Here is a 15,567-nt window from a genome sequence, read left to right as displayed (position 1 = left end):
TGCTTTCTGAGCCTCTGCCATTGTGTCAGAGCATGGGAAACTTTTAATCAATTTTTGGATACATGAATTAAGATGTGAGTAAATATAACAATAGAGTTTGCCTACATAAAAGAGTCATAAAAGAGTCAGGGCAGGAGTTGAAAGAAAAAAAACAATTTCCTAATAATTTCTAAAGCCTGGATTTTTCTCTACCTGACACAAGAAACTTTTAAGCAATAATTCCTTAAGAAAATCCAGTGCCTTTTACTAAAAAACAATATTGCTATGGATATTAAAGTTGCCAAGCAGCCACACTTGTGTGAATTAACTCATTTGTCTTCTAACAATAAAGGCTCTGGTGAATAAGTTTTGCAAAAGAGGAAAGCTGGGAAGCATAATTAAAATTCAGGGGAATTTGAGATGAGGGCAATGGGCGAGGATAACAGACTTTCCATAGAGTATAATTCAACAGATCTAGATCAAAACTATTTATTTTATCCTATTCATAAGAGAAGAAATTCTGCAGTTAGATTAGCTTCTTTGTGTGTTATAAAGGATTTCTAATATAGACAACAAATTTTATTGAGTGCTCACTATAAATTTGGTATGGTGCTAAATGCTGGAGAAGAAATAACCAAGTTCCCCTCTTAGCCTATTAGAAAAGTCCAGGTTAATGAATTATAAAAAAATTACTTTGGAATTGATAGATATGAGAGAAATGCCATAGGAGTACTGAGGAAGTAGTTCTTAATTTTTCCAGGCACTGTCACTGAGGAATCTTCAAGAGCCTCTGGGAAGTCCAACACCTTAAGCCAGTGCTTGTTAAATTTTTCCATATAACATACCCCTATTAACAGAAGTGAATGAATGGGTACTTCTAACACTACATGAAAGTATTCTAATAAAAGCACAAATTTTAATAATAATGTTTTACTGTGAAAAATGTTTGTATATATTATTTAATTCCGTGTCCACAATACGATTATTTTTGTTGTAGGATAAGTTGACAATTCAGGAAGATCCACTATGTTTATTACATAACTTCATCTATATCTATGCCCACTTTTGTGTGATTCAGTTTTAAAAACATGTCCTTAAACTGCTAAGCTCCAACATTGGGGATATGCTATTAATAGTCCTTTGGGAACAGAAGAAGAGCTAAGCACTTCGGATATAAAGAATGGTGTAACGATTAAACACACAGAAATGCATTTTCCTGGCTTGTCAACTTGAAATTGGTTTCAGCGTGCTCATACAGGCTGTTTTTGTTGTCTTTCTTTGAGGATACATAAATATATCTATGTATTTTTTGAATAAAGCATTAATGGAGCATATTTATCATCTTCTACCACTTCCATACCCAGTACTGTTAATTATTACCACCAATGAATTGAATATTTTAACTTCATCACTACAGTTTAAAGAAAACATTTTTGACTACTATCCTGTTAATCTATTCTGATTTACCCTGATTTCCACACTTATTTGGAAAAGACTCTATTGCATTCTATATCATCTATCTATATGAAATGCTCACCTTCCTCTGAAACTTTTTACCAGTCAGAGAACTTTTACATCATGACTGTATATAAAAATGACTGAAAGATGCCTTTAAAATTTGTTCATACTAACTTACCCCTAATCAAGTATATAAGAACTATTTTATGGTACTGGATACTTTTATTTTCTTATAATTCCTTTACATAATCTTATTTTCCTTGATTTAATTAAAATATCTATATATTTTCCACGTGACAAAGATAACTATCTTTATTCTGAATTGTAATTTAATAAAAGTAATTGTGTACACATCTCTCACAATAAGAAACTTGCTAAAATATTTAGAAAAAAAGATGGGATTTTGAACCAAGAGTGAAAGTATCAGCATTGTTACAAAACAAAATAACTGTAGAGTTATAAGAAATGCTACTGATCTCCATTAATTAACTACTATAATACCATGATATATAAACCTGCTGGTTTAAATTTAAATCAACAAATACTAAATTTTTACAATATATCAGGCATGGGCTAGATGCTGGAGGTAAGACATTTTTACATATCTTTAAAAAAGGTATTATTTTTAAATTTAAAATGTAATTTTAACAGTTAATGCCATTTCTCATATTTTTTCAAGTTAAATTAAAATATTTAATTTAAAAATCTTTGAAATACATTTATATTTCAAAAAGACCTTAAAAATTAAACAACTACCTATTTGTTATAATTTAAATTCATTTTCTTAGATTTTTTCTATTTTCTATTTGTATATTTAGTTTATTGCATTTTTATGATAATTATTTGTGCATTATTGACATCACTATATATAATGATTCTAAGATTTAGTTATGTATTTCTGATGATCTAAGCATGTGAAAATAAGTAAAAATAGCGTTCCGGCAAATGGTATCTGAAGAGAAGGGAACGTGAGGGTAATTTACACCTATCATTTTTGGGAAGTTAACCTCTATGAATTCAGTTTTTATCTGTAAAATAAAGATTCTAATAGCACCTGTGTAATATGGTTCAGGGGAGAATTTTTTTTTTTTGAGTTAAAGTGCTGAGAACACTACTTTGCATATTGTAAGTGATCAAAGTATGCTAACATTTATTATTAATATCACATTAGCCCTTGGAGAAATTTATATGAACTGGCTTATTTGTCCACCTATGTAAATATTTATGTTGACATAATTTTAAGGAGCTAGATTTACCAACTACAGAAATAAGTAGATTATGAAATGGCTGGTCCATTTATTTAAGCCAAATGTGATTTACCATGAGTTCATCTGTTTTATGTATACTCATGATTATACTTGTACTTGGAGCTTTTAAAGCACAATGAATAAATGCGTTGTGTTTGAAGTCGGAGGGTCTGGGTCTGATTTCTATCTCCAACACTAACTAGCTTTGTGGACTTGTGGTCATTTAACTTCTTAGATCTCATTTTCTTCTCCTGTAATGCATACTTTGTAGATTTATTGAAAATATTAAATAAGGATATCCACATAGAGTACTCAGTATGATGTGTGTCATATTAAAAGCACCCAATAAAAAGTACTTATTATTATCATATGCTTAAATATTTCTCAAATCAGTAAGTCAATCAAAACATTTATTTGATAGGATCTACTTTTCATTATTCACAAGTGCAATTTAAAAGCCAAAATTATTAAAATAAATACAGCTTTATATACATGTTAATAAGAGATGTCACTTGTAACCTTAGCTCTGCTAAGATGACTATTGACTATTCCTCAAAAGTGTGAGGAAAACTAGTTATTCCCTGGACTCCGCTGCCACATTCTTTTCATCATCCTTATTTTATTTCCTCCTGGAATTTCACTCCTACTTTTGTTGGATACCATGAATAGGTCTATTCATTTGGGGACCAGATGGAATAATGTGGGGTAGTCACACATGTATTATTAGAGCGTTCCCTGCCCTTTCTGAGCTCCCATTGGTGTCTATGTCCATAATGACAAATGGCTGCATAATAACAATACCATCCACACCTTCCATTTAGTGAGACTACATCCTGATCTACTCATTGTTTTACCAACTTTATTAGTAATAGTCCTTCAAGAGACTGAGAAGCAGAGTGCATAATAAAAATAGAAAAAAAAGAGATTCATTGTTGAAGCAAAATAGCTGTTTTTAGGGTTTGTTTGAATTTTGCTGAATGGGGAACAACACTTACAGTATAGTAGAATTCCACATGATTTTTATAACATCAATTAGAAGAGAATCATGTGAAACAGTACATCATTTATTACTAAGAAGTTTGATTACACAGAGCACTAAATTATTAATTTTTATAATCAGGACCAGTTTTTCTTTTTCCTTTCAGTAACTTAAAGTACAAGCTCATATTCAGTTCAAAATCAAAAAATGGGTGTAAGACCTAAATAGACATTTCTCCAAAGAAGACATACAGATTGTCAAGAGGCACATGAAAAGATGCTCAACATCACTAAATATTAGAGAAATGCAAATCAAAACTACAATGAAGTATCAACTCCCAGTGGTCAGAATGGCCATCATCAAAAAATCTACAAACAATAAATGCTGTAGAGGGTGTGGAGAAAAGGGAGCCCTCTCGCACTGTTTGTGGGAATGTAAATTGATACAGCCACTGTGGAGAATAGTATGGAGGTTCCTTAAAAAACTAAAAATAGAGCTACCATATGACCCAGCAATCCCACTACTGGGCATATACCCGGAGAAAACCATAATTCGAAAAGACACATGGACCCCAGTTTTCATTGCAGCACTATTTGCAATAGCCAGGTCATGGAAACAACCTAAATGTGCCCATCAACAGATGAATGGATAAAGAAGATGTGGTACATATATACAGTGGAATATTACTCAGCCATATAAAGGAACAAAATTAGGTCATTTGCAGAGATGTGGATGGACTTACAGTCTGTCATACAGAGTGAAGTAAGTCAGAAAGAGAAAAACAAATATCATTTATTAATGTATATATGTGGAATCTAAAAAAATAGTACAGATGAACTTATTTCCAGGACAGGAATAGAGACACAGATGTAGAGAACAGATGTGTGGACATGGGTGGGGGAAGGAGAGGGCAGGATGAATTGGGAGATTAGGTTTGACATAAATACACTACCATGTGTAAAATAGATAGCTAGTGGGAACCATCAGTATAGCACAGGGAGCTCAGCTCAGTGCTCTGTGATCACCTAGATGGGTGGGATGGTGGTGGATGGGAGGGAGGTCCAAGAAGGAGGGGATATATACATACATATAGCTGATTCACTTCGTTGTATAGCAGAAACTAACACAACACTGTAAAGCAATTACACTCCAATAAAAACAAACAAACAAACAAACAACTCTTGCATCAATAAGAGAATGGGTTATTTCACAAATCATATTGCTACATATCTGGAAGAAAATAAAACCAGACATACAACCTCAAAAAAAGAAAAAAATCAAAGGGAAAGCGCATCACTCCAAAAAGTGTTCCACATATTTTCATTTTGATAATGGACTGTATATTTGTTTTAACTTACCTCTTAAAATCTTGCTTGAACCCACACCTTCATAAATATTTAATACATCTGTATAATATGTATTAAAATAATCAAAGTTCAGTTGAATGGAAAGTCCTTGGTTTACACTAAATTAAAAGCAAAAAATAGACTATTACACTCTTAACAGTTGGCACAACTCAATGTATTCTAGAATTTGAATGTATTTTTCTAATTGTGATAAAGAATATGTAACATGATAGGCTCTCTTAACAATTTTTAAATGTATGGAACAGTATTTTTAACTATAAGCACAATATTGTACTGCAGCTCTCTTGAACTCTTTCAACTTGCATGACTGAAACTCTATACCCACTGAACAGTAACTCCCCATTTTTTCTCTCCCAGCCTCTGACAACCATTATACTTTCTGACTCTCTGAGTTTGAATACTTTAGATGCTTCATATAAGTGAAATCATGCAGGATTTGTCCTCCTCTGACTGGCTTATTTCATTTAACATAATGTTCTCAAGGTGCAACCATGTTGTTGCCTATGATAGGATTTCCTTCTTTTAATGACAGAATAATATTCCACTGTATGTATACACCACATTTTCTTTATCTATTCATCTGTCAATGAACATTTAGGTTGTTTCCACCTCTTAGCTATTGTGAATAATGCTGCAACGAACATAGGAGTGTGTATCTTTTAGAGATCTTGACTTCAATTCTTTGGGATAAATACCAAGAAATTGGATTGCTAGATCATATGGTGGTTCTATTTCTTATGCCTTTAGGGAGCCTTCATACTGTTTTCCGTACTATCTACACCATTTTGCATTCCATCCAACAGCACACAAGGGTTCCAATTTCCCCACATCCTCACCAACATTTATAATGTTCTGTTTTTTTGGTAATGGCCATTATGATTTTGATTTGCATTTCCCTGATGATTACTATGTTGAGCGATGCCCTTTAGCCATTTGTATGCCTTTTTTTTTTTTTTTGAGCAATATCTATTTGAGTCTTTTGCCCACTTTTTATTTGGTTTATTTTGTTATTGAGTTTTGTAGGAGCTCCTTATATATTTTGGATATTAACCCTAATTAGATATATGGTTTGCAAATATTTGCTTCCATTCCTTAGGTTGCCTTTTCATTCTGTTGTTTTCTGTTGTTTCCTTTGCTGTATAGAAGGTTTTTAATGAGATATATTGCCACTTGTTGATTTTTGCTTTTGCTGCCTGTGCTTTTGTTTTCAAATCCAGGAAATCATTGTGAAGACCAATGTTATGAAGCTTTCCTTTTATGTTTTCTTCTAGGAGTTTTATGATTTCAGGTTTTATGTTTAAGCCTTTAATTCATTTTGAGTTTATTTCTTGTGTATGGTGTAAGGTAAAGGTGCAATTTTGTTCTGCATCTGAATATCTAGTTTTACCAACACCCTTTGTTGAAGAGACTATATTGTTTCCCCGTTGTGTAGTTTTGACATCCTTGTCAAAGATAATTTGACCATATATGTGTGGGCTTATTTGTGACCTCTCTATTCTGTTTCACTGGTCTGTATGTCTATTTTCATGCTGGTACTATACTGGTACTGATTACTGTAGCTTTGTAATATATTTTGAAATCAGGAAGTATGAGGCTTTGTTCTCTTTCTCAAGATTGTTTTGGCTATTTGGGGTCCTTTGTGGTTCCATATGAATTTTAGGATTCTTTTTTCTTTTAAAATCATTGGGATTTTGATAGAGATTGTGATGAATCTATAGATCATGCTCAGTAATATGGACATTATTATATTACATTATTATATTTTAACAATATTAAGTCTTCAAATCCATGAACATGAGATGTCTTTCCATTTATTTGTCTTTAAATTCAGTCAGTAATGTTTTATTATTTTCACTGTGTCTTTTACCTCCTTGATTAAGTTTATTCCTAAGTACTTTATTCTTTATACTGCTATTGTAAATGGGACTGTTTTCTTAATTTCCTTTCTGGATGATTAGTGTATAGAAACACAAGTGATCTTTCTATGTGGATTTTGTATCCTGTAACTTTGTTGAATTATTTTATTATTTCCAACAGGTTTTTTTGTGGAATTTATGGTTTTCTATATATAAGATCTTGCCACCTGTGAACAGATAATCTTACTTCTTCCTTTCTTGTTTGGATATATTGTATTTTTTTTTTCTTGCTTAATTGCTCTGGCTAGGACTTCCAGTATTAAGTTGAATAAGAGTGGTGAGAGGGGGCATCCTTGTTTTGTTCCTGATCTTAGAGGAAAAGCCTTTACGTTTTCATCATTGAGTATGATATTTACTCTTAACTTTTCTTGCATGACCTTTATTAGATTTAGGTAATTTCCTTCTATCCTTATTTTGCTTAGTGTTTTTTTATCATGAAAGGGTGTTGAATTTTGTCAAAAGCTTTTTCTGAATCTGTTGAGAAGATCCTGTGATTTTTAGCCTTTATTCCGTTAATGTGGTGTATCAAGTTGATTGATTTTTATATATTGAAACATCCTTGCATCCCAGAGATGAATCTCACTTGGTGATGGTGTATAATCCTTTTAATTTTCCATCGAATTTGGTTTGCTAGTATTTTGCTTAAGGATTTGTACATTTATATTTTCAGGGGTATATTATCAGGACTGTAGTTTTCTTTTCTTGTGGTGACTTTGTCTGGCTTTGGTATCAAAGTGAGTGTTTCTTCTTTTCCAATTTTTGGAAGAGTCTGAAAAAGATTAGTATTAACTCATCTTTAAATATTTGGTAGAATTCACCAGTAAAACCAGTGGGTCATGGTTTTGTTGTTGGGAGGTCTTTGGTTACTGATTCAATCTTCTTACTAGTAAATTGTCTGTTCAGATTTTGTATTTCTTTATGATTCAGTGTTAGTAGATTGTAAGTTTCTAGGGATTTATCCTTTTCTTCTAGGTTATTCCACTTAGCACTTCTTTTTCTCTATCTCATAAGATTTGGTATGTTGCTGTTGTTGTTGTTTTTCATTTGCTTCAAGACATTTTCTAATTTCCTTTTTGATTTAGTATGAGATCCATTGACTGTTCAAGAGCAATTAGAACCTTGTAAGTTTCTTTTTCAGTGGTGTCTAATTTTTTGCTCTCTCTGGTGTCTGTATGTGGCACTGCATATTCTCTGGTCCTACCACAGCAAGTCACCCAACTATACCTTGTTCTCTGCAGCCAGAGTCCATGCAAATTGTGCTGGCTCATTAGCTCCACATTCATGCAAGACATATACCCGTTGCTGGGGAAGCTCTTGAAACAGAATGTTGGAAGCGTGCTGCACTTCTTTCTTTCCATCCTTAGGGAGAAGCCTTGAATTGTGCACTTTCTCCCAATTGTATCAAGCCTTGCTGGCCATAGCAAGCTGTATCCACTTCTCTTTGTTCTCAGTATCTCTCAGGCATCCAAACAATACCAGTTCCATCACTTATCCATATGAGGTGAGACAGAAACTAGTCCCTTAGGCAGCTCTTGGAGAAGCTGGGACACTGGATGCATGTTTCATCCTTCTTTTTCCTTCCAAGGAAGAAGTAGTGAGTCAAGACTTGTGCTGAGCTGTGCTGTGTTGGGGAAGGAGTTGATGGAGGGTAAAATGAACTTGATCTTCTTGTCCATTTCAGTGCAGCTGTCCTTGGCTTTGTGTTCACCTGGGGTATTCAACTTCTTAACTGAATTCTGGAATTCCCATAAATGACTTTTGGTTCACATTTTGCTGTTAAATCAACATATCTGTGGGGGAACAAAAGCTGAGACTTTTTGGCTACAGAATAATTCCTATCTCATTATGCCAACATCTGTATGAAATCTCCTATGGTGTGATTTAGTCACGGCAGATTAAAAGCTGAGAACACCCTGTATATACACCCTTTGTGCTAAATCTTGAATAAAATTTGGATCAGTTGTTATATATTTGACCTTCAAGCTCTCAATTTGGTTGACCAATCCAATCATTATGATGATCAAAATAATCAAGTTGCCAATGGCTTGTCTACCTTATGCTGAATGCTCTATGGGGAAAAATGTTCAAATTTTAATTTTCAGTTTTGGGAAAAGGTGTCTAGGGCAATGCCTATTTATAACTCTACTGTCTCACTGAAGTGTAGGATCAGAAATGTGAATAATTCTTTAGTGTTTTGGAGGTACAAGGTTCCCCTGAACTCTGCAAAAAGGAGGAAGGCCAAACAATTAAAGCAGAGCATAGAAAATATTGAAGCTGGTTGAATATTGAAAGGGTGGATAATAGGGAGAGATCTAGTCTCCAAAGCCAAGAAGGAGACTGAGAAGATACTTGGCTTCAGAGGCTGGCTGTGGAAGCTGCTGATGGAATCATGGCTCCTGCCCAGGGGCATGGCAAGTTTGGATTTTCAGTAAGTTATCAGTAGTACCTTGATCAGTTGGTAAACTGGGGACATTCATCACAAATGTAGTTAATTTTGAAACTCTAAGTTTCATGGTTGGGAAATGTCCATTTGGGGCAAGACCTGAGGTTTGGCAAACATATTAGATTCCTGATGAGGAGCTGGAGGCAGGGCTAAAGTTTAGTCTTCAAGGAGTGTGGTTGACAGAATTGCAATGGCAGCGACTAGCAGGGGAGGATTAAAAGACATGTAAGCAGTAACCCAGGTTTTTGGATATGACCAGTGTTTGCTGTCAGGAAGGCGAGGTTAGAACAATGGTGGGTTGGTTTTAAAAAATATTGACACAGGGACCTCAACCCTGGATATCAGATTCCATGGTTCTGGAATGGATTTGGGGATGTACGTTTTTAAATACTCCAGGAGCGATTGTGATGTGCTCTTAGGTTTGAGGGCCACTGGAGGAAGATAGGAAGATGCAGAAGATGCCACACTCATGGGCTACCCTCAGATGTATTTAGTAACCACAGGAGGTTGACAGGGGTGGAAGGAGATCAACATGAGGGAGCAGGAGATACTCCCAGAGCAGACTGAGAGAAGGAGAGAAAAGCAGATGATGGCAGCTGTTTAAAAAAATTCTACCTCCGTTAGGTCTCTTCAGCCACGTGGAAAGTGAGCCTGCTAGTGAGAACTTTAGGAAATCCAGCATCAAAACTGAAGAAGACAGAGGAAGAAGAAATAAGCTGCCTTCAGGGATGGTTTCTCTTATTTTAATGAAAGTTTTGGTGTCTCCAGGCAAGAAAACAGTGAGGTTTTTTTGGTTGTTGTTGTTTGCTTGTTTGTTTTGTTTGTTTTTTTAACAAGTGATGTTGTTTTCAAGAAACTAAAGGATGCAAGAGGAGCTTCCTAGGAAACTTTGTGTTCAGAAGCTGTTTACTTTTTCAAAGTAGATAGGTAGAGGAGAGAAATGAGTGCATACTGTGTTCTACTTTCTTCTGTTTCAGAAAAGCCAACTTATTTGCAAAAAAAACAAAGGCATTTATAAAGGTGAGATTAATTGTAGAATATCATATCTGATGTTTTTATAATATTAACCACAGTTACCTTCTGAATTTTTGAAGGGAAGGATAATTTCCTAAATGTAATTTTTATATTTTACATTTTTGTATCAATAGCTACTCTTTTTAGAGCCCATTTTTACTGAGCATATAATAGAGTGCTAAGTGTTTTACATTCAATATTACTTTTCATAATGACTTTGACCCCTGTAGTTAGAGATATTGAACTCTATAGATGTAGAAATTTTGTCTAAGAGATTTAGTTATTTGTCTGAGATCACATATCTTGAATCTGAAGAAGCCAGATTTGAAACCCATGCCGACAGTCTCCAGTGCTCACATTCTCCATCACTGACACTCTGCTACATGTTGTCTTAATATAATCTCAAAATATAGCTTAATTGCATCTTAACCATTTCTCCACTAGTTATTTGGTCTTCCAAGCTTGTAAGAAACATTATTGTCTTAACCCCATTTTGATCACCATTAGGAAAAACAAACCATCAGGTCTAATACATCTCTAATGTAGTAATCAGTTTTGAGAAGAAAATACACTTAGATTATTTATATAATTTTAAATCATAATTTTATCATGAAGTACAGTATTTATTTATTTTAGATTCTATAGGTTTTAAAAATCATCCCTAGATTAATGGTGGATTTCTTAAAATAGTTTTAAAAATTAAGTGATGGAAAAAGAAGTAAAAAGAATAGAACCATACAAATCTTTAATTAACATAGTGTGATTATTACATAAATGATATTAGGTACTATTATAGCAAAAGTTTATTGTGATCTGCTTATAAGACCTCCCTGTAGTTTTGACCTAGCTCTACTAAGAAGTGGATTGAACAATTAAATTATCATTATTTAGTATTAATAAAATTTCAAAGATCACATGAAGAAATCACTGTGTAGTTAGGAATGTAGATCAGTTAGAATTCATTTTCTTTCAATTTTCAAAGGAAGTAATTTAAGATTTTTCTAAGCTTTTCTGCTGGCATTTTAGGTAAAGAATTGAATATTTTTCATTTTTTTATGAACAATGTTAATAGCCATTTATAAATGCTTCTCTTTAAATATGATGTGATTATATTAGAAATGATGTCCTCTAAATTTTTAAGTTTTCACTTGACAAGAATTACCTAGAACTGCCATTTTAAATACAAAATCTTATCTTTGGAACACAAGTAACAAGTTCTTTAGAGCATGAAAAAAAGGAAATAGTGCTCTTAGTTATATCACATGACTTACATGAGGCTGAGCTCCAAAATAGAAATTATTTAAGCAGAACAAGATGTTCTTGGTTTCCTGAATAATGTCAAGTAAATGTGCTTAGAACAATCTTCCCTTCATACCTCATCTCATCTCTGGAATATGTCTACTCAGGAAAACAACTCTTGTGAGTCTTTATGGGGCCATTTCCTATCATTTGTTTGGCAAGAACCCAAAGCTCTGTCTTTTAGCCTTCTCTAACCAGCTGTTATATTGACTCCCCATTTTCTAGTGAGTTATCACAATGATTAAAATAAATATATAGTAGGTCATATTGGTAAACCATAATTCCATCCAGCTGTTAAGAAAAATGAACGAACTAGAATGCATTTCTCAAAATGAATTCCACAGAGCACTTGTGCTGAATGCTCTGTGGGGAAAAATGTTCAGTGGCTTAATAGAAAATATATATATACAGTTGACTCTTGAACAATACTGGCTTGAAGTGTGTGGATCCACTCATATGTGGATATTTTCAATAAATGCATACTACACAAACCCTGGGGAACCATAGAACAGAGGGCCAACTGTAATGTTATATGGAGATTTTGACTGCATGGGCTATTGGCACCCCCTAAGCCTTCTGTTGTCAAGGGTCAACTGTATATTTTGGGGGAAATTTACTTGCATCTTAACTTATTTAAAGCTGTGAGAAATCTTGTACTTTTAAAAACATTGTAATGAGTTTATTTCAGAGCTCCTTATATTTATTCTAGTACAAATGATCTTTACCTTGAAATATCTGAGAGAAACATTAGGTACTACTCCTCTGTGAAAAACGTTTAGGCAAATATTAAAGTAGACAAGCTATCAGCAGTTTGATTATTTTGATCATCATAATGATTGGATTTGTCAATTGAATTAAGACTTGGAGGTCAAATATATAGTAAGTGAACTAAGTGTTATTCAAGATACAACACAAAGGATGAGTATAATGGGTTTCCCAGCTCTTGATCTGCCATGACCAAATCACACCATCGGAGATTTCACATGGATGCAAGCATAATGAGAAAGGAACTACTCTGTAGCTAAGATGCAGCTAAGTGAAATACAGTTTCTTGCAATACACAGACATACAGGCATGTTGTTAATTTTGGCAGCATTTGATTTGTGCCAACTATATGGAAAAAAAAACTTTCTACAAAACCCAATGAGATGGCCCCATTTATTGTTCATAGGGCAAAATTCCTTTTTAAAAGGTTAAGAATGAGAGAGAAATTTCTTGGACAGGATATCAGTTGGGAAGGCTTTGCTTCGTAGTTAATGAAAAAAATTGTCCAAAAAATAAATACATTACTAAATATGGTAAGACTAACTGCATCAGAGAAAGACTTTATGACTTAAGAACATGGAATGGAAGATGGTATATTACCGTATAATCCACCGACAAACAACACTTGGATTAGAAGACTTTGGATAATGGGCAGCTTCGAAGGACCCAGAAGATCCAGTCAACAAAAATCTTCCATCACAAGCTGTGGCTGTGAAAAAATGGCAATTAATATTAGACAAAACAATCTTGGAAGGGTTTCTCAAATGAAATGGGATTCAAATTGCCTAACGAACCTTCATAGACTACTCATGATTAAATCTATACGAGGCCATTTCACAAAACTAAAATGATCGAATGGAAATAGATCAGATTTCGTGTTTTAAATCTATTAGCTATTTTCAAATACTCTTACACAACCCATTATAGATCCTTTAGAAAACCATTCTATTTCTAAATACCCATAGTTAAGTTGCATTTTTAGTATATTCTTTTATATTTGTAAGAAAACAAATACACCTTAATTGTAAACTTCCAATTTAAAGAAGCAACTACTATTTTTTGCTTTATTTTCCCCATTAAATTGGAGCTAGGGTGAACTTCCTCTATGCGCACTAGTGATATGTTTTCCTGAAAATGATCAGAAAATGGCCAGGAAAATGATACATATGGTGCAAGGGGCCTGAAGAGATCCTTCCATTCAATCTACTGCACACACCTTTTAACCTTCATCACTTTTGCTCCTTTTGTATGGACTCACAGTCTAGCTCAGTATTTTCATTCAATATTCCTGAGTGTGTTTTTCTCTCCCGTGACAACTCATTTTCCTCTTTTAATTCTTGTAGCACATTTATTTCATGTACTTCTCTTACATCTCCTTAATGTCATGAATTACTAGTTGTCTTAATTTATATCTGAGTCATTTCCTACTAGATTAAAATCTTGAAAGCATGAACGAGGAGTCATAATTTGTAGCTTTTTATTTTATACTTGCTATGTGTAGTATGCATTAAAAATAAAACTGATTTGATTTTCACAATCTTTAGCTTTTCTTAGGTTATTTTCTATATTCTTACTACTGTTGACACCATAATTCTAAAATAATGACTCCTGGAATGTGTCCTTTTTCTTTTGGTATTTTGTTTATTCCTCGTATGTTGGAAGTGTTGATAGAGGGCAGGGAAATCAAGGAAATTTATCAAAATTAAATTGCTGCCCTTGGAATCTGAGTGCAGAATAAGCTAATCCTAAATTGATAAATGGAAAAACCCACTGTAACATTACACAGTAATTCTGCCAAGTTATAAAACACAAGCTATTATATGACATCAAATGTTTTATATGAACAGAAGAAAGAAATTGAAAAGCACATAGAAATCTTGATAAAAATACCACATTTTGGTTGGCTTTTTGCTACTTTTGGTGTATATTTTTAAAAGGCATATAAGGTAGAGGCATAAAGAAAGGTAAATAAATTTTAAGATTCAAAGTCCATTTAAGAATAATGTCCTAGGAATTAATTGCATTGGATTATGCATTGGATTATTACAGCCCAATTCCCAAGGGAAAAAAATTAAGAGCAGAAAAGATAATAACCCAACATCATAGACTTCAGGAAATTAAAGAGAAAAAATTGTGACTTGTTGAGAGAACTGAATCACCTTATGTGTAATACTTGCTGGAGCAGAAAGTACAATTAAGGCTAATTTGTATGATTTGAAGATAAACAGTAAAATATATGTCTGTTTAATGCAGAGCTAAATCATTTTCTAGTTGTAAAAAAATAATCTCCTTCTTCACTCTTAACTCTCTGTGCATCACAAACCACGCTGAATAAATGAGAAAATCCCTTAGCTTCGATGACCATAAAAGTAAGAATAGTGTCTGCTTGTATTTTAAGTGATATATGGAGCTTTTTAGTCACAGTTTGTCAAGAAACATGTGGGCTCCAAGAGTATAGGCAGTGCAAGAAAATCCACCACTATTATAAGTAGTTTATATTTAAACTATGACACTTAGGAACACAGTAAGGAAGAGCAATCAATCCTACCAGCCCTAAAATACAACTGTTAGCATTGGTGGAATGTTTATTATGTTCCAGCATTGCTCTAAGGTCATTATATAAGTATTAATGTCCCCTTCACCACAAATTTATGAAGTTTTAGGTGGGGAAGCTGAGGTACAGAGCGGGTAAGTTAACTAACATAAGTTCTTCCAGCTTACAAGTGTTGATTCAAAGCCAGGCAATACCTAATATTAGCCTAATACAGCAATATATAGAGCTATCAGGGTGACATCACTCAGTCATTGAAAAGCAGGATGTGTGTGTGTGTGTGTGTGTGTGTGTGTGTGTGTGTGAGAGAGAGAGAGAGAGAGAGAGAGAGAGAGAGAGAGAAATTTTAAATGAAAGAAGAAACAGAAAATTAAAAGAATTTGTCATGTCCAGTGTTTTTAAAATTAGAATATAGATCACGTTTGCAACAGCACTTCACAACAAACAGGAGGGAGCAAAAAAAGATAGAGTGAAAAAGGGAAAAAAAACAAGACCGGTTTTAGAATTTGTAAAACCTATTTGCAAAGCTGGTGACACTTTAGTAATTCT

At 33.7% G+C, this 15,567-nt stretch overlaps 1 protein-coding gene across 2 annotated transcripts in view; it reads right to left on the bottom strand.

Moving 5' to 3' along the window:
• TMPRSS15 (transmembrane serine protease 15) overlaps window positions 1–15,567 on the bottom strand; it is a 131,497-nt gene that overhangs the window by 83,673 nt on the left and 32,257 nt on the right. For both annotated transcript variants that reach the window (XM_029214683.1, XM_029214684.1), the window contains 2 exons: window positions 13,068–13,176; window positions 5,022–5,128 (listed from right to left, as the gene is read on the bottom strand). In XM_029214683.1, the coding sequence (XP_029070516.1) occupies window positions 5,022–5,128; window positions 13,068–13,176 (216 nt within the window). The remainder of the gene's footprint in view (window positions 1–5,021; window positions 5,129–13,067; window positions 13,177–15,567) is intronic.

This window comes from Monodon monoceros, unplaced genomic scaffold (genome assembly GCF_005190385.1).
Source record: "Monodon monoceros isolate NGI ecotype Baffin Bay Population unplaced genomic scaffold, NGI_Narwhal_1 Super_Scaffold_11, whole genome shotgun sequence".
NCBI lineage: Eukaryota > Metazoa > Chordata > Mammalia > Artiodactyla > Monodontidae > Monodon > Monodon monoceros.
The sequence above is the reverse complement of the archived record's forward strand: the minus strand, read 5'-3'. Positions and strand labels throughout refer to the sequence as shown.